At 37.8% G+C, this 20,590-nt stretch overlaps 1 protein-coding gene across 1 annotated transcript in view; it reads right to left on the bottom strand.

Annotated features, from left to right (window-relative positions):
- Positions 1 to 20,590, bottom strand: part of LRCH2 (leucine rich repeats and calponin homology domain containing 2) — a 105,676-nt gene that overhangs the window by 15,877 nt on the left and 69,209 nt on the right. The window contains exons 13-15 of the mRNA XM_005903779.3: positions 10,463 to 10,511; positions 10,268 to 10,384; positions 675 to 719 (exon numbers count right to left, since the gene is read on the bottom strand). Coding sequence (XP_005903841.1) covers positions 675 to 719; positions 10,268 to 10,384; positions 10,463 to 10,511 — 211 coding nt within the window. The remainder of the gene's footprint in view (positions 1 to 674; positions 720 to 10,267; positions 10,385 to 10,462; positions 10,512 to 20,590) is intronic.

Here is a 20,590-nt window from a genome sequence, read left to right on the forward strand (position 1 = left end):
TTGGTAACTGATTAGATATTGAAGCATGCAGGACCAAAGTGGATTAAACATAAAAAGGAACAAAGAAAGCATCCAAGCAGAACCTCTAACCTACAGTACAACACACACTTTTTGGGTGATTTCATATCTTAAAATTAAAAGAGCTTTCAGAAGTCCTCCCAAGTATTCAACATCATATTAATTACCAATCTGTCCAAACAAAAGTACATAGAGTTACTTAAGTATTTATGGTGATGAGACTGTATCATTTCAAAAATGCCAGGCTGTTGTACAAGTTAAAATGATGAGGTATAAAAATTTACAGTAATGCTCAAACTGTAGAAATCTAATTTTAAATGTTAAAATAGTATACAGAGTTGTGAAAAGAGATTAATAAATTTCAAAGGAAAAATCTCAATTGACCACCATGCTGATTTAAGATAAAATATGCAAAAATTTTAATCACAGTTTCAATATGAATGTTAATAAAATTCTAAGACCAAACTACTAAGAACATGTGGAAATTATATAATCAAACTAATAACAGTCTAATCATGCTAATTTTTTTATTACTGGATAAAACCCATGCATTAAATCAATAAATAACAAGATGGATTATCTTTTACTCTGATTGAGCCAATTACATATGAAAATAAATGTTTTAAATAATTACTAATATTACACTCTTTTCTCACCTCATTGTTTTCATTGCCACTTGAACTCTTCCTTGATGATTTATACTGAAAAAAACACATAAAACACATACTTTATTTTTCCTTGGACATGAATTCTCTAACTAGTAAAGTATATATGAGGTTTATTCACATTTTGATACTTTTAAATTATCTAAATTATATGTAAAATGTAAATTGTATGTAAATATCTTTAAACTGTTTAATTTCATAATCATTTTAAACAGTCCTACTACTTACTAATAGCAAATACAAATAGTACTTTCTACATGCAAGGCATTGTTCTAAGTACATACATCAAGTAACATTTATTTCCTAAACCAATCTATTTCCCATTCATTCAGGTTTGCTGAATCTTGTCTTAAATCCTCCTTTTTCTTAATCCACTATATACAAAACATCAGATCAGTTCTTTCTGAAAAGCCTCTCAGACTTCTGAATTCTCTCAACTATTAAACTATTAGTCTATTCTAGGCCTTATTACCTCATGATTAGTTTGCAATCTCACCATTCAAAAATGTCATTCATTTTTAAGAAACCTACTGATTTTAGGTTAAGAAATACTACATGACATGTATGTATTGACTATACAATGATAGTAACAGTGATAACAGCTAACTTATACTAGTGCTTACTATTAATATATACTTGGCACTGACTGAAGTGTCTTATATGTATACACCCACTTAATCTTAACAACTCTGAGGTAAATACTATTATCTCCATCTTATATGAGGAACAGAGGTAATATGCTTAATATCACAAGTGCTGGAATGTAAAAAAGTGCTTTTACTAGGATCAATAATCAAGGAAATACAGTTTTGACACATGGCATCTGGTCCCATCACTTCATGGGAAATAGATGGGGAAACAGTGGAAACAGTGTCAGACTTTATTTTTTTGGGCTCCAAAATCACTACAGATGGTGATTGCAGCCATGAAATTAAAAGATGCTTACTCCTTGGAAGAAAAGTTATGACCAACCTAGATAGCATATTGAAAAGCAGAGACATTACTTTGCTAACAAAGGTCCATCTAGTCAAGGCTATGGTTCTTCCAGTGGTCATGTATGGATGTGAGAGCTGGACTATGAAGAAGGCTGAACGCCAAAGAATTGCTGCTTTTGAACTGTGGTGTTGGAGAAGATTCTTGAGAGTCCCTTGGACTGCAAGGAGATCCAACCAGTCCATTCTAAAGGAGATCAGTCCTGGGTGTTCTTTGGAAGGAATGATGCTAAAGCTGAAACTCCAGTACTTTGGCCACCTCATGCGAAGAGTTGACTCATTAGAAAAGACTCTGATGCTGGGAGGGACTGGGGGCAAGAGGAGAAGGGGACGACAGAGGATGAGATGGCTGGATGGCATCACTGACTCGATGGACGTGAGTTTGAGTGAACTCCGGGAGTTGGTGATGGGACAGGGAGGCCTGGCGTGCTGCAGTTCATGGGGTCGCAAAGAGTCAGACACGACTGAGCGACTGAACTGAACTGAACTGAAAGTTCTTCTGATTCCTCCATCACAGAAATTTTCCTGCAAATCAGTGGTAGATTGACCTTTTTCAAAACACTAACTCTTCTATTGGAAAAACACTAACTTTCCAATTACGTCCAAATTTCTCTGCTGGCATTCAAGGTTCTATTTAATGCCCCCCACCTTTACTTATGCAGAATTATCTTCCATAACTCTTGGAAAAATAGATAACCTACCTGGTAACTCAACCACAAACTGGAGGATGAACAGCATCAGGGATTATAAATATAAGACCTAAATTCCTCTACTGTCTCTCCTGTGGCTTACAAAAACTATCAGTAATCTACCAAGGTGTTCTTTGCAGCCAATCCCAGACAAAGCCTCAATACACTTTCAACCCAGTGTTCCAGATAGCCATTGAACAGAGCTGGCATGTGTGAATAAACCTATTTTCCACCCTTAAGCATGATGTCACTGATGGCACTTGTTCTATTTCAATAAAAGAGTAACACCTGGAGAGTGAACACCAGGACCCCAAAATAGCATCAGTCACACTATTGAAGGAGAAGAAACTCATGGACGTCAAAACAGAGGAACTGCCCAAGCTTGTTACTGCTGCAGGATTTCACCTCTAAAGGCACTGTTGAAGAGTTTCAAAAAGGTTTTCAAAAAGGTATTACAAGCATGTCACTGGAGTTTCTATGCTTCCGTGCTTTTCAACTACTGCCTTTCTTAAAAGGAACTCAAACATGAGCAGTTATACAAGTACCCACTGAAGAGGACACAGTCTGCATTCCTGACCATGACTACCTTTGCCCAACAGCCCTGATCTTTACTGCATCCTTTCATATTTTAATTGAGAATTAACACCTGATAAAAGATGACTAGTAGAAAAACAAACCAAAAACAAAAGAATGACATTTTAGTAAATAATAAGCTAAATAAGTATGGGGAAATACATACAGAAATTTGTATGCAGGTCAAGAAGCAACAGTTATAACTGGACATGGAACAACAGACTGGTTCCAAATCAGAAAAGGAGTATGTCAAGGTTGTATATTTTCACCCTGCTTATTTAACTTATATGCAGAATAGATCATGCGAAATGCCAGGCTGCATGAAGCACAAGCTAGAATCAAGATTGCCAGGAGAAATATCTATAACCTCAAATATGCAGATGACACCACCCTTATGGCAGAAAGTGAAGAAGAACTAAAGAGCCTCTTAATGAAAGTGTAAGAGGAGAGTGAAAAAGTTGGCTTAAAACTCACCATTTAGAAAACTAAGATCATGGCATCTGGTCCCATCACTTCATGGCAAACAGATGGGGAAATAATGGAAACAGTGACATACTTTATTTTCTTGGGCTCCAAAATCACTGCAGATGGTGACTGCTGCCATGAAATTAAAAGATGCTTGTTCCTTGGAAGAAAAGCTATGACCAACCTAGATAGCATATTCAAAAGCAGAGACATTACTTTGCCAACAAAGGTCTGTCTAGTCAAAGCTATGGTTTTTCCAGTAGTCATGTATGGATGTGAGAGATTTATCAATAAAGAAAGCTGAGCACTGAAGAATTGATGTTTTTGAACTGCGGTGTTGGAGAAGACTCTTGAGAGTCCCTTGGACCGCAAGGAGATCCAACCAGTCAATCCTAAAGGAAATCAGTCCTGAATATTCATTGAAAGGACTTATGCTGAAGCTGAAACTCCGATACTTGGGTCACCTCATGTGAAGAAGTGACTCACTGGAAAAGACCCTGATGCTGAGAAAGATTGAAGGCAGAAGGAGAAGGGGATGACAGAGGATGAGATGGTTAGATGGCATCACTGACTTGATGGACATGAGTTTGAGTAAACTCCGGGAGTTGGTGATGGACAAGGAAGCCTGGCGAGCTGTGGTCCATGGGGTCGCAAAGAGTTGAACACAACTGAGTGACTTGACTGAACTGAACTGAAGTCTGGAGAAGGGTATGGCAATCCACTCTAGTTCTTGCCTGGAGAGAATCCCATGGACAGAGGAGTCTGGCGGGCTATAGTCCATGGGGTTGCAAAGGACACGACTGAGTGAATAACACACACACACACATACACACACACATGCTAATTAAGTATACACTCTTTGCATTGGAGAAGGAAATGGCAATCCACTCCAGTGTTCTTGCCTGGAGAATCCCAGGGACGGGGGAGCCTGGTGGGCTGCTGTCTATGGGGTCACACAGAGTCGGACACGACTGAAGTGACTTAGCAGCAGTAGCTGTGGCAAGTACTGTTTTAAGCACTTTACATTATTCATTAAATAATTAATTATTCATTAAATAATTCAGTAGCTACAATAATCTTGTGAAGGAAGATACCAAAAGAGTCATTTGAAGATAAAAATAATAAGCTCAGCAAGATTAGGTAATTTACCAAATTTACCAAAGTCACTCAATTAGATATCTAAGTGAGAACTGGAACCAAAGTGGTTTGATTTCTGAGGACAAGGCTCTTAACCACTATGCTATACTCTCATTCCTAAATCCTAAATGATTAGTAGGGATTTTTCAGGAATAAGGAAATGAGCATGCTCAGAAAGAGGAGAGCACAAAGGAAAAAAGTTCAGCCTTGGAAAAAGTCAAAGAGTTGCTAATGAGACTGTGTCAGGCAATAGAACTTAGGTAAAGATGGACATGATGCTTTTTAAAAGTCCATATTTTGTTATTGCTAATGGGGAGCCAATAAAGAATTTTAAGCCAGGGATTTCTCTACAAACTGTGAAACTAGAGAAAGCAGAATCATTAAGAAGTTATTATTAACACAACTGCCCATAAAAGAAAGAATATGTGTTCCAACACAAGGAAGGGCAGTAGATATGGAGAAGAGGTAATGAACTGGAGAAAGATGTATAGTTAGCATTCTGGTGAACAAGTAGGTGAGGAGAAAGAAAGAGAGCAAGATCAAGGAAGACTGAGGTACAGAGCTTAGAAAACTGGATGGGTAATACTGCTATTAACTAAAATAAAGAATAGAGAGGAAGAGCAAGTTCCATGGTGGTGGCATGGGACAGGGAGACACGATGAATATGAAACACATGGTATCCAGACAATTAGAAACACAGGTACAGAGACAAGTGAAAAAAAGTTATGAGACGTAAATTTAGACCCAGGAGAATATGAGACATCTGAAATCATAAAAGCTTCAGAGAGAGTAAGGAAAGAGACCTAAGACCCTAAGACCCTAAGACCCTAAGAGCAAGTAGGAGAAAAATCAGAAGAAAAGTTAGCCAGGAGCATCAAAAAGAAAAAAGAAGAATCAGGGAAGGAAAATGAGGAAGAAACCAAGTAAAGGGTTTTGAGAAGAAAGATGTCTCATCACTGTCAAACGCTGAACTGAATTTTGCCGTTAATAGGTATGTTACGCTCCAGTGAGGCTATTTCAGAGAAGGCCATGGCACCCCACTCCAGTACTCTTGACTGGAAAATCCCATGGACAGAGGAGCTTGGTAGGCTGCAGTCCATGGAGTCACTGAGAGTCGGACACGACTGAGCGACTTCACTTTCACTTTTCACTTTCATGCATTGGAGAAGGAAATGACAATCCACTCCAGTGTTCTTGCCTGGAGAATCCCAGGGATGGTGGAGCCTGGTGGGCTGCCATCTATGGGGTCGCACAGAGTCAGACACGACTGAAGTGACTTAGCAGCAGCAGCAGAAGCAGTGAGACTATTTTAATGGCGAAATGGAAGTAAAAGCTGCACTGCAGTGAGTTAAGTGAAATGAAAGTTGCTCAGTTGTGTCCGACTCTTTGAGACCCCATGGACTATAGCCTGCCAGCATCTTCTGTCCACGGAATTTTACAGGCAAGAATACTGAAATGGGTTGCCATTTCCTTCTCTAGGGGATCTTCCCAACCTAGGGATTGAACCCAGGTCTCCTGCATTGCACACAGATTCTTTATCATCTGAGCCACCAGGGAAGTCCAAGAATAATAGAGTGGGTAGCCTATTCCTTCTCCAGGGGATCTTCCCAACCCAGAGATCAAACCGGGGTCTTCTGCATTGCAGGTGGATTCTTTACCAGCTGAGCTACCAGGAAAGCCCACAGTGAGTTAAGGAGTGATCAAAAACTGCAGATCTAGAAAAGGCAAGTTTGGTCCCAGAAGAAAGCAAAGAAACAAGGCAATAGCTGAAAAGGGAATCAGGGATAACAGTAGAGGTCTGAGCACATTTATAAGATGGAAGGTAAAGAGACAGGACATAGAAGAGTGAGCAGATAATTGATAAAGGAAAGAAACAGAGGATGATGCAGTCAAAAACTCGATGAGACTTATATTATTGTTACTCAAGTACTATTCTAATTTAAAATATCCATTATACACAAAAACTTAGAAAGATATTTGTTTTGCATTACTGTACATATTTAAATATCCTAAAACCCAAATCTGAAAATATACATAGATTTAAAGTATTCTGTAAGTCCAAATTCTTACTAATTCACCTCAGCTATCCTCAGTTAATATTAGTTTGAAAAACTGAAGTTTCATTAATTCAAAATTCAAAATTCAAATACTATACAATAAAGGCCTATTTAAAAAACAAAGATCAGTTTGTTCATCTCTGAAGCTCATATTAACTTCACAGAAAAGACAGTACTTGTGCACAAACTTACTCAGAACAAATCAATTCACTTGACAAGCCCAGCTGGCTTCCCTATTCTGGTACAGTTAAACACAGTCAGAAAAAATATTTTCCTTCAGGTTAAGCCTAATTAAACTATCGTACTATATTTACAAAATTAAATAAGTATTCTAAGAGTCATAATGCTTTATCACAAAAGTAACGAGATACATTTGAAGACAAATATATATATGGCATTTAAATAAATCAAATAATCCATGTTGATGTATGGCAAAACCAATACAATATTGTAAAGTAATTAGCCTCTAATTAAAATAAATAAATTTATATTAAAATAAATAAACTATGTTAAAAACTAATTTAGAACAGTTATCTAGTGTTTTTAACTTTATTTAAAAAAATCAAATGCATTTAGAAATTTGTATTGTCATTCCATTATTTCATTCCAATATTTCATGATGAAATATTCCATCATTTCATTACAAGAAATGAAAGCTTATAATTTACATTGAACATTATCAACAAAAGGTTAGATTTTCATACCTTGTTTATATACTAACACATTTCTCTAAGATTTTTTTTTAAAGTAATGTATTTTCTGGAATACCTTTACTTTGAGAAATGCAGTGGTTTTATTTCAGCAACAATGACATTAAATTTTATTTACTAGAATAGTAATCTAAACAAGGGTGGCCAAGAGTCTAAAAGTTAACATAACTCTCCTACAATGATCTACTTACTCATATAGTTTGACCTAAATTATCTTCTTACTCACATTATCTGGCCAATTATGTTGAAACATTTTTTAATTTCGTCTCAGGGGCTTACCTGAAAAACATACCTCCCCAAACCAGTCCCAGCAACTAAGAAACTGGAGAGCTAGAGTTTACACACACACATTTTCAATAAATCTCCTAAATAACAGCATCATGAATAATTTACCATGGGACACAAACAAAGAAATCCTGTGGTTCAGTCATTTATATGTGCTGGGGTAAAGTTGCACAAAAGCTCTATGTTTCATAACAAAGCAAGTTAAAGGAGCCATCACTGAGTGAGTTTAGTGATAATTTGATATATATCTCTAGAGTAGTATACATTAACTATGTATCTAAATTAAGTTCAATATTATATCTTATGAGTAAGCCTTTTAATTCCTGAGGGATAAGTGATTAAAAGAAATTTTCTTTTTGAAAGAAAGATACTTCACAGAAATCGATGATATTTTAACCATGAAAACACTGGCAAATCTGAACAACACTTTTGACTTCACTTAGTAGTATCTCAGGAGAAGGCGATGGCACTCCACTCCAGTACTCTTGCCTGGAAAATCCCATGGACGGAGGAGCCTGGTAGGCTGCAGTCCATGGAGTCGCTCAGAGTCGGACACGACTGAGCGACTTGACTTTCACTTTTCACTTTCATGCATTGGAGAAGGAAATGGCAACCCATTCCAGTGTTCTTGCCTGGAGAATCCCAGATGGGGGAGCCTGGTGGGCTGCCGTCCATGGGGTTGCACAGAGTCGGACACGACTGAAGCAACTTAGCAGTAGTATCTCAATTTTACAGTTTTTTTAACATCTTAGGAAAAAATTGTTGACATTCAATTTCTTACAGTGTCCTAACACTGACATCTTCTGACTATTGAGGAGAACTACATATCTGCTTAAAACATTTCCCAGTACTTGAAGCTTATCTTTGCACCTACTTTATTAACTATAGTAGAAATTCACATTTGTTGAATGATGATTATGGACTCTTCAAATATTATCTTATTTGATCCCTTAGCAACTTATAAAATGGTAATATTATGGAAGGTATACTTAAGCCATAGAAAACAAAATATTAAACAACAAATTATTCTAATTAAATCAAACAACTATTTTTTAAGGTTCACTGAGGCTTATATTAAGATTTTTATTGAGAGTTTTACTTGAGTTACAATAAATTAAAAACACAAAAGTGTTCATTTGGTATTAGGCTATCCCAGTAGATCAACAGGCAGCACAGCATAGGCTCTGGGTTCAATGAACTCAGACGTTTGTTACCCTAAGTGACCTGGAGCATATTACTTAGCCTCTCTGTGCCTTAATTTGCCCATCTATAAAGTAAACATGGTAATAAACGTACTTACTCATAGGGTTGTTATAAAGATTAAATGAGTTGATATTTGTAAAGTAAGTACTTAGAACAGTGCCTGGCACTTACTAACTGTCACATATAAGTATTTTGACAAACAGAATCTGTATGCTTTTACTACACTAATGATCAAATAAATATCAAATCTCTTTTATTAGTTAAAAATATTAAAATTTATACCACATCATCAGTTACTCATCAAGTTTTATCTGTTAACAAATTTCCTTTAGTGCCTTTGTTCAAGTTCCATAAACAAAAAAAGGGGACTTTAAATTAATAAATACCAGAATGTAAATATAACTGCAGATTTGTAAAGGGTATTGACCAGGGTTCTACCTAGAATGTCTTTCCCTTTTTCCCTTTGTCTTTTATTTCTTCATTATCTCTCATATTGACCAGGTAACATGAGGCTCATTAAAAGGATCCAGTAATTATTTGTTGACAGCATAAACTTACACAGACTAAGACATATAACATTTTTGTTTTGGGCATATGATACTACTTCCAAATATATGTTACACATACATAAAAAGAAAACTGATCAATGTGCATAGAGATCCACTTTTATCAAACTGATAACAGCATGAAATAAGAACTATGTACTTATATATGTATTTATTATTAGACAAAATTAGGTTTGGGGAAACAGAAAAAGTCCACAAAGACAACAACATTTGCTGAATAGAGCAGGAACTTCTTTTCACTGTTCATTTGAATCAGAAATTCCAATAACAAATTCAAGAGTACTCCAATTCTAATGACTGGTCACTACAAATACAGCAGACCTGAATCACAAATAGACAAAAAATATTTCAATGTTTACGAAGGCGTATGCAATGAAATTTCATTAAAATCCTGCTAACTAGAAATTTGAGATAATTCAGATGGCCTGAGCCTTTAATTGAGACAAAACATCATCCTAAGAAATATATTAAGGTAATAAGAAAATGGGGGAGAGGCTTTTTAGAATTATATAAATAGCATTTATTTACATTGAAACAGTTAAATGCTAATTGTGAAAATGTGTCAACTCTATTGAAACAAACTCAATGAAAGACCTTTTTAGGCAATTCTTTTAAAACATTATTACATATAGCTACAACAATCAGTGTAGTAAACATTCATATTTCTTGTAAAGTATCTGGCAAATCACAATTCACTCTGATCTACTCTTAATTATTTTGAATGGCTGAAATTTTATGGAAATAACTGGATCATATAATTATACCACATGCATGTAGTAAATCAAGATAAAATAACACATTTACTATATTTAACTAGAGAGTTATATTCTGTCATATTGATGTAAAACAAAATGGGTAAAATCAAAACTAATAATTACAAAGTACATTTTATAATTGAATAAAGTACCTTTAAATATTCTTTTCTAATCTGTTTGCTCCGCCTCCTTTCTTCACTCTGCCAGATTATAGGGTGAGATTCTGGCCATTGCTGCCCATCTGTTTGATCCTTTTGATTTTCTAAGGGCTGTAACAAGATAATTTATTTTAATGAAATAAATGAGAAAAAAATATTAGATATAACAGAAATTTAATTTCTTCTTACCTGCCATATGAGGGGTGATAATGGTGAATTAACTTCATCTGCTGAGACACTAAAAAATTAAAAATGGCTTATTATTTAAAATATTTAGAATTACTCTTAGGTATACATTTTTAACATTATAAAATTATCAGTTTTTTCTTTTTACCAGAAATCTAAAGAATTTACCCATGCCTATGCTTTGAACTAATAACATAAAACTTTTACAAACCGTATTCAATTCTGATTAACTTATGCTCGTTTAAAAAACATCAAAATGCATTTATTATTTAATAACACCCTATGCATAGAGCTACTCTAAAGACTTTTGAGCCCAAAAGAAATGTAGTATCTGGAGATATATAGTCAAAAATATTATAGGATATTTATTATATTAATTCATTATGAAAAACTAAAAAAAAATGCAATTTCTTTAGATGATCTGCATGAAACTTCAAGTGACCTAATATAATTGAGTTCCAAAATAATATATGCTATGTGATAGGAATGATGAAGATAAATAAAGACTTCAAAATTTCAAATTTCATGAAAAACAATAAACACACAACACACAAATTTGAGCACAATGAACTCCAAGCAAAAAAAAAAAAGACGAATACTACAATAAGATACATCACAATTAAATTAAAAGCAAATGATAAAGATAAAATATAAAAAGCAGCCAGAGAAAAAAATACACATTAGGCTCAGTAAACTGACAAGAGATTTCTCAAAGGAAACACTGCAATCCAGAAGACAGGAGAAAAACCTCTTTAAGGTACCAAAAGAAAACGAAATTCTCAAATACATTCTCATATATATATATATGCTAGTATAAAATTCTCATTTGATAACTTTGTTTTGTATACTAGCAAAGATATCTTTCAAAAATGAAAGTGAAATACTCTTTTATGGCCACACCATGTGGCTTATGGGATCTTAGTTCCCTGACCAGGGGTTGAACTAACCACTGGACAACCAGGGAATTGTCAAGACGTTTTAAAACATTACAGAAACTGAAGGATTCAACATCAGCAGACCAGCAGTAAAAGTAATGTGAAAATAGTTCTTTCAGATAGAAGGAAAATGATATGCATGGAAATACAGAACTACACAAAGGAACTAAGGCTACTGGATGGTAACTAAAGGGGTAAAGATAGAAGACATTATTCTGATTAAATCTCTTTAAAGAAAAAATTGACTAAAGTAAGAATAATAACCATGTAAAATACACAGAAGAACTGTACAACAAAGATCTTCACGACCCAGATAATCACGATGGTGTGATCACTCATCTAGAACCAGACATCCTGGAATGTGAAGTCAAGTGGGCCTTAGGAAGCATCACTACGAACAAAGCTAGTGGAGGTGATGGAATTCCAGTGGAGCTATTTCAAATCCTGAAAGATGATGCTGTGAAATTGCTGCACCCAATATGCCAGCAAATTGGGAAAACTCAGCAGTGACCACAGGACTGGAAAAGGTCCGTTTTCATTCCAATCCCAAAGAAAGGCAATGCCAAAGAATGCTCAAACTACCGCACAATTGTACTCATCTCACATGCTAGTAAAGTAATGCTCAAAATTCTCCAAGCCAGGCTTCAGCAATATGTGAACCATGAACTTCCTGATGTTCAAGCTGGTTTTAGAAAAGGCAGAGGAACCGGAGATCAAATTTCCAACATCCGCTGGATCATGGAAAAAGCAAGAGAGTTCCAGAAAAACATCTATTTCTGCTTTATTGACTATGCCAAAGCCTTTGACTATGTGGATCACAATAAACTGTGGAAAATTCTGAAAGAGATGGGAATACCAGACCACCTGATCTGCCTCTTGAGAAATCTGTATGCAGGTCAGGAAGCAACAGTTAGAACTGTTAGGAACAACAGTTAGGAACAGTTAGGAACAACAGACTGGTCTTAAATAGGAAATGGAGTACGTCAAGGCTGTATATTATCACCCTGCTTATTTAACTTCTACGCAGAGTACATCATGAGAAACGCTGGACTGGAAGAAACACAAGCTGGAATCAAGATGGCCGTGAGAAATATGAATAACCTCAGATATGCAGATGACATCACCCTTATGGCAAAAAGTGAAGAGGAACTAAAAAGCCTCTTGATGAAGGTGAAAGAGGAGAGTGAAAAAGTTGGCTTAAAGCTCAACATTCAGAAAACGAAGATCATAGCATCTGGTCCCATCACTTCACGGGAAATAGATGGGGAAATAGTAGAAACAGTGTCAGACTTTATTTTTGGGGGCTCCAAAATCACTGCAGATGGTGATTGCAGCCATGAAATTAAAAGACGCTTACTCCTTGGAAGGAAAGTTATGACCAACCTAGACAGCCTATTCAAAAGCAGAGACATTACTTTGCCAACAAAGGGTCGTCTAGTTAAGGCTATGGTTTTTCCTGTGGTCATGTATGGATGTGAGAGTTGGACTGTGAAGAAGGCTGAGCACCGAAGAAATTGATGCTTTTGAATTGTGGTGTTGGAGAAGACTCTTGAGAGTCCCTTGGACTGCAAGGAGATCCAACCAGTCCATTCTGAAGGAGATCAGCCCTGGGATTTTTTTGGAGGGAATGATGCTGAAGCTGAAACTCCAGTACTTTGGCCACCTCATGCGAAGAGTTGACTCACTGGAAAAGACTCTGATGCTGGGAAGGATTGCGGGCAGGAGGAGAATGGGACGACAGAGGATGAGATGACTGGATGGCATCACTGACTCGATGGACGTGAGTCTGAGTGAACTCCGGGAGTTGGTGATGGACAGGGAGGCCTGGCGTGCTGCGATTCATGGGGTCACAAAGAGTTGGACATGACTGAGGGACTGAACTGAACTGAATATCCCAAGTCCGGGGTCGGGGCGGCAGCCGAGAGGAACTACCCCGTGTCTGAGGTCAGGGGATGCATTCGTGAGTGCCAGGCTGCGACTGTGGAGGAGCAGCTGAGAGGAGGTACCCCAAGTCCAAGATCAGGGGCGGCAGCTGGGAGGAGCTACCCCACGTCCAAGGAGCGGTGGCTGCGCAGGCACAGGAGGGCCAAGAGGAGCTACTCCATGTTCAAGGTCAGGAGGGGCAGCAGTGAAGAGATACCCCTCATCCAAGGTAAGGAGCAGTGGCTGCACTTTGCTGGAGCAGCCATGAAGAGATACCCAAGTAAAACGGTAGGTGTTGCAAGAGGGCATCAGAGGGCAGACACACTGAAACCATAATCACAGAAAACTAGTCAATCTAATCACACTAGGACCACAGCCTTGTCTAACTCAATGAAACTAAGCCATGCCCAGTGGGGCCACCCAAGACGGGCAGGTCATGGTGGAGAGGTCTGACAGAATGTGGTCCACTGGAGATGGAAATGGAAAACCACTTCAGTATTCTTGCCTTGAGAACCCCATGAACAGTATGAAAAGGAAAAATGCTAGGATACTGAAAGAGGAACTCCCCAGGTCTGTAGGTGCCCAATATGCTACTGGAGATCAATGGAGAAATAACTCCAGAAAGAATGAAGGGATGGAGCCAAAGCAAAAACAATACCCAGCTGTGGATGTGACTGGTGAGAGGAGCATGGTCCAATGCTGTAAAGAGTAATACTGCATAGGAACCTGGATGTTAGGTCCATGAATCAAGGCAAATTGGAAGTGGTCAAACAGGAGATGGCAAGAGTAAACGTCAACATTCTTGGAATCAGCGAACTAAAATGGACCGGAATAGGTGAATTTAACTCAGATGACCATTATATCTACTACTGTGGGCAGGAATCCCTTAGAAGAAATGGAGTAGCCATCATGGTCAACAAAAGAGTCCAAAATGCAGTACTTGGATGCAATCTCAAAAACAAGAGAATGATCTCTGTTCGTTTCAAAGGCAAACCATTCAGTATCACAGTAATCCAAGTCTATGCCCCAACCAGTAATGCTGAAGAAGCTGAAGTTGAACAGTTCTATGAAGACCTACAAGACCTTCTAGAACTAACACCCAAAAAAGATGTCCTTTTCATTATAGGGGACTGGAATGCAAAAGTAGGAAGTCAAGAAACACCTGGAGTAACAGGCAAATTTGGCCTTGGAATATTGAATGAAGCAGGGCAAAGGCTAATAGAGTTTTGCCAAGAGAACGTACTAGTCATAGCAAACACCCTCTTCCAACAACACAAGAGAAGACTCTATACATGGACATCACCAGATGGTCAACACCAAAATCAGATTGATTATATTCTTTGCAGCCAAAGATGGAGAAGCTCTATACGGTCAACAAAAACAACACCGGGAGCTGACTGTGGATCATATCATGAGCTCCTTATTGTCAACTTCAGACTTAAATTGAAGAAAGTAGGGAAAACCACTAGACCATTCAGGTATGACCTAAATCAAATCCCTTATGATTATACAGTGGAAATGAGAAATAGATTTAAGGGACTAGATCTGATAGACAGTGCCTGATGAACTATGGACTGAGCTTCGTGACATTGTACAGGAGACAGGGATCAAGACCATCCCCACTGAAAAGAAATGCAAAAAATCAAAATGGCTGTCTGGGGAGGCCTTACAAATAGCTGTGAAAAGAAGAGAAGCAAAAAGCAAAGGAGAAAAGAAAAAATTTAAGCATCTGAATGCAGAGTTCCAAAGAATAGCAAGGAAAGATAAGAAAGCCTTCTTCAGCAATCAATGCAAAGAAATAGAGGAAAACAACATAATGGGAAAGAATAGAGATCTCTTCAAGAAAATTAGAAATACCAAGGGAACATTTCATGCAAAGATGGGCTTGATAAAGGACAGAAATTGTAGGGACCTAACAAAAGCAGAAGATATTAAGAAGAGGTGGCAAGAATACACAGAAGAACTGTACAAAAATGTTCTTCATGACCAAGATAATCACAATGGTGTGATCACTCATCTAGAACCAGACATCCTGGAATGTGAAGTCAAGTGGGCCTTAGAAAGCATCGCTATGAACAAAGCTAGTGGAGGTGATGGAATTCCAGTTGAGCCCTTTCAAATCCTGAAAGATGATGCTGTGAAATTGCTGCACTCAATATGCCAGCAAATTGGGAAAACTCAGCAGTGGCCACAGGACTAGAATTCCAATCCCAAAGAAAGGCAGTGCCAAAGAATGCTCAAACTACCGCACAATTGTACTCATCTCACATGCTAGTAAAGTAATGCTCAAAATTCTCCAAGCCAGGCTTCAGCAATACGTGAACCGTGAACTTCCAGATGTTCAAGCTGGTTTTAGAAAAGGCAGAGGAACCAGAGATCAAATTGCCAACATCCACTCGATCATCGAAAAAGTAAGGGAGTTCCAGAAAAACATCTACTTCAGCTTTATTTACTATGCCAAAGCCTTTGACTGTGTGGATCACAATAAACTGTGGAAAATTCTGAAAGAGATGGGAGTACCAGACCACCTGATCTGCCTCTTGAGAAACCTATATGCAGGTCAGGAAGCAACAGTGAGAACCGGACATGGAACAACAAACTGGTTCCAAATAGAAAAAGGAGTACGTCAAGGCTGTATATTGTCACCCTGTTCATTTAACTTCTATGCAGAGTACATCATGAGAAACGCTGGACTGGAAGAAGCACAAGCTGGAATCAAGATTGCCGGGAGAAATATCAATAACCTCAGATATGCAGATGACACCACCCTTATGGCAGAAAGTGAAGAGGAACTAAAAAGCCTCTTGATGAAGGTGAAAGAGGAGAGTGAAAAAGTTGGCTTAAAGCTCAACATTCAGAGAACGAAGATCATGGCATCTGGTCCCATCACTTCATGGGAAATAGATGGGGAAACAGTGGAAACAGTGTCAGACTTTATTTTTTGGGGCTCCAGGGTCTCTGCGGATGGTGATTGTAGCCATGAAACTAAAAGACACTTACTCCTTGGAAGGAAAGTTATGACCAACCTAGACAGCGTATTCAAAAGCAGAGACATTACTTTGCCAACCAAGGTCTGTCTAGTCAAGGCTGTGGTTTTTTCCAGTAGTCATTATTGGATGTGAGAGTTGGACTGTGAAGAAAGCTGAGTGCTGAAGAATTGATGCTTTTGAACTGTGGTATTGGAGAAGACGCTTGAGAGTCACATGGACTGCAAGGAGATCCAACCAGTCCATTCTAAAGGAGATCAGTCCTGGGTGTTTTTTGGAAGGAATGATGCTGAAGCTGAAACTCCAGTACTTTGGCCACCTCATGTGAAGAGTTGACTCATTGGAAAAGACTCTCATGCTGGGAGGGATTGGGGACAGGAAGAGAAGGGGATGACAGAGGATGAGATGGCTGGATGGCATCACTGACTCGATGGACGTGAGTTTGAGTGAACTCTGACAGTTAGTGATGGACAGGGAGGCCTGGCATGCTGCAGTTCATGGGTTCGCAAAGAGTCGGACACGACTGAGCGACTGAACTGAAATGAACTGATGTTAACACAAATGTAAAACGTATGGCAACAATACTGCAAAGGCCAGGAGGGAAGATATAGAAGTATACTCTTGTTCTTATCCAATATATATATGGCATAATAGCACTTAAAGATAGACTGTGATAAATTAAATATACTTTAAACCCTAAAACAATCACTAACATAACAACTAGTTATGTCTAATAAGCCCACAACAGAGATAAATAGGAATTTAAAATGTAATTCAAAAGATAGGAGAAAAAGAAGGAAGATATTAAAAATAATGCATAAGACAAAATTTAAACACCTAATGATAGAGTAGACTTAAATCCATTAATACCAGTAGTTTCAATTAAATATTAAAAATCCTAACATTGGAATTAATAGTTAGATTGTCAGATTTGATAGAAAAGGAAGATGCTACCATATGCTAACAACAAGAAACTGCCTTTCTCCATAAAGACACAAATAGGTTAAATATAAAAGGAAGAAGAAAGATATATCATGTAAACACTCAGAAAGAAACTAAACTAGAAGAAAGCTGAGGTGACTCTATACTATCAGGGAAGTATACTTCAGAGCAAAGAATATAACCAGGGGACTTCCCTGGCGGTCCAATGGTTAAGAGTCTGTGCATCTCTTGAAGGGGGCATGGGTTTGATCCCTGATTGAGGAACTAAGACCCTGTACACCACACACAAAAAAGCCACCCTAACCAGGAATATTTAAAAAGTCATTTTATAATGACAAAGATGTAAATCCACCAAAAGGACATTATAATCCTAAACATTTATGTATTTAATAACAGCTTTAGAATATATGAAGGAAAAATGAAAGAACTTTAAAGAGAAAGACAAATTCACAGTGTTGGAAATTTCAAATAGTCTCCTATCACTGCAGATGGTGACTGCAGCCATGAAATTAAAAGATGCTTACTCCTTGGAAGGAAAGTTATGACCAACCCAAAGCATATTGAAAAGCAGAGACATTACTTTGCCAACAAAGGTTCGTCTAGTCAAGGCTATGGTTTTTCCTATGGTCATGTATGGATGTGAGAGTTGGACTGTGAAAAAAGTTGAGTGCCAAAGAATTGATGCTTTTGAACTGTGGTCTGGAGAAGACTCTTGAGAGTCCCTTGGACTACAAGGAGATCCAACCAGTCCATTCTGAAGGAGATCAGCCCTGGGATTTCTTTGGAAGGAATGATGCTAAAGCTGAAACTCCAGTACTTTGGCCACCCCATGCGAAGAGTTGACTCATTGGAAAAGACTCTGATGCTTGGAGGGATTGGGGAAAAGAGGAGAAGGGGACGACAGAGGATGAGATGGCTGGATGGCATCACTGACTCAATGGACGTGAGTCTGAGTGAACTCCGGGAGTTGGTGATGGACAGGGAGGCCTGGCGTGCTGCGATTCATGGGGTCGCAAAGAGTCGGACACGACTGAGTGACTGATCTGATCTGATCTGATTAATTGATAAAAGAAACACTGTTTTGCACCCAGGTGGTGGTAGGGTGGTGAAGACAAACAATGAACAAATAAAGAAGTCTGAGATATGAATAATAAAGTACTGAGAATGTCAGATGGTAAAAAAGTATATATTTACAATGTCAGACAGTACTAAGTTCTGTGGAGAAAAGTAAAGCAGGGTATGCGAAAAGGGAAGAAGGAATGAGGAAGAGACGCTCTTTTATCTAAGCTGTCCAGGGAATCTCGTGCTGAAGCAATGAAAGTTGAGCAGAAACGTAAAGACAAGGGAATAAGCCATATGGTTTTCTGAGAGGAAATCATTTCAATAGAGGCAAAAGCTTTGAGGGGGTGGGAAACTTGGGAGTATTGGGAGTCAACAAGGAGGCCCATATAACTAGAGAAGAATTAACAAGCAGGAAGAACAAGGCAAAAGGAATGCAGTAGAGAGCCAAATAATGCAAAGGTTCACAAGTCCTTAAAAGACCCTAGTTTTTATTCTGAATGAAATGAGAGATCATTAGAAAATTCTGAAGAACGACATGATGCAACTTACATTTTAAAAATACCAATCTGATTCTTCTTCTTTTTTTTAATTGAAAACAGACTAGAAAGAAGCAAGGATGGAAAGGAGACTTGGTAGAAGGCTGTTATAACTGAAGTAAGAGATTTCTAGGGCTGGGGTGATAGTTGTGGAGGTGGTAAGACATGATCAGATTCTGGGCATATTTTGAAGGTAGAGTCAATAGAATTTGCTAAAGGATTAGTTGTGGAATGTGAAAGAAAGTGACAAGTTACAGATGACTCTGAGGTCTTTGAGCTGAGCAACTATTAATAGAAGGATGGAGCTGACATTTTCTGAAATGGGGAAAAATGCAAGAAGAGTTAAGTTTTGAGGGACAAAGAGAATGATTAAAAGTGCTATATGGGAAGGTTAAGTCTCAAATGCATCATACATCCTAGCAGAGCTGTTGAGTAGGTAACAGGCAATACAACTCTGCTGTGTGTGTGTGTATGTATATATATACATATGTACACAGAAATACACATGCACATGCAGATGTTCATGCATATATACAGAAAACTGGTTTAAGGGGAAAATACCAAAATATTAAGGCTTGTCATTTCTGGGGAGTAGGATAATAGATGATTCTTTTTTTCCTTTATGACAAAATTTTCCTATTTTTAAACAATAAAGCTACATTATTCTGATAAACAGGAAAAAACTAAAATTTTGTTTTGTTTTTAAAGAAGAAATTAGGTGACTGTTCTGAAAATGAGAAAAGTGAAAGTAAGAGTTTTGTAAAGAAAAGGCCAAGATTGAATATCACCATTTTGAAGTTTGGGTAATTGGGGCTTTCTCAAGAGAATGTTAGGAACCTGGTGAGGAAGCTTAAGATAGAAATGAAAGAAACTGACAATGTATGGCAAAAACTACTACAATATTGTAAAGTAATTAGCCTACAATTAAAATAAATTAAAAAAGGAAAGAAACTGAGAAGGAAGGTAATAACAGAAACTTCAAGGACAAAAAACATGTGAGATAAAGAATCAGTATTCAAAAAGGGAGAGAGTGGGTTAAATCCAGTTTAATGCAGGAGATATAGAAGATGAGGGCTCAAACCCTGGGTCAGGAAGAGCTGCTGGAAGAGGAAATGGCAATCCACTCCAGTATTCTTGCCAGAAGAATCCCATGGTCAGAGGAGCCTGGTGGGCTACAACCCATGGGATCACAAAGAGTTGGACATGACTGAATGACTGAGCACACACATACACACAAGTGAAATTTGAGACAGATGAATGTTTCTAGATTTGGGTATAAAAAGTTATCTTATACCTGAACTGAATTCTAAAGCCTAAGTGAAAAATTGTTCAAGCTGGTTTTAGAAAAGGCAGAGGAACCAGAGATCAAATTGCCAACATCCACTGGATCACGGAAAAAGCAAGAGAGTTCCAGAAAAACATCTATTTCTGTTTTATTGACTATGCCAAAGCCTTCGACTGTGTGGATCACAATAAACTGTGGAAAATTCTGAAAGAGATGGGAATACCAGACCACCTGACCGGCCTCTTGAGAAATCTATATGCAGGTCAGGAAGCAACAGTTAGAACTGGACATGGAACAACAGACTGGTTCCAAATAGGAAAAGGAGTACGTCAAGGCTGTATATTGTCACCCTGCTTATTTAACTTCTATGCAGAGTACATCATGAGAAACGTTGGACTGGATGAAACACAAGCTGGAATCAAGATCGCCGGGAGAAATATCAGTAACCTCAGATATGCAGA

This window comes from Bos mutus, chromosome X (genome assembly GCF_027580195.1).
Source record: "Bos mutus isolate GX-2022 chromosome X, NWIPB_WYAK_1.1, whole genome shotgun sequence".
NCBI classification, from domain to species: Eukaryota; Metazoa; Chordata; class Mammalia; order Artiodactyla; family Bovidae; genus Bos; species Bos mutus.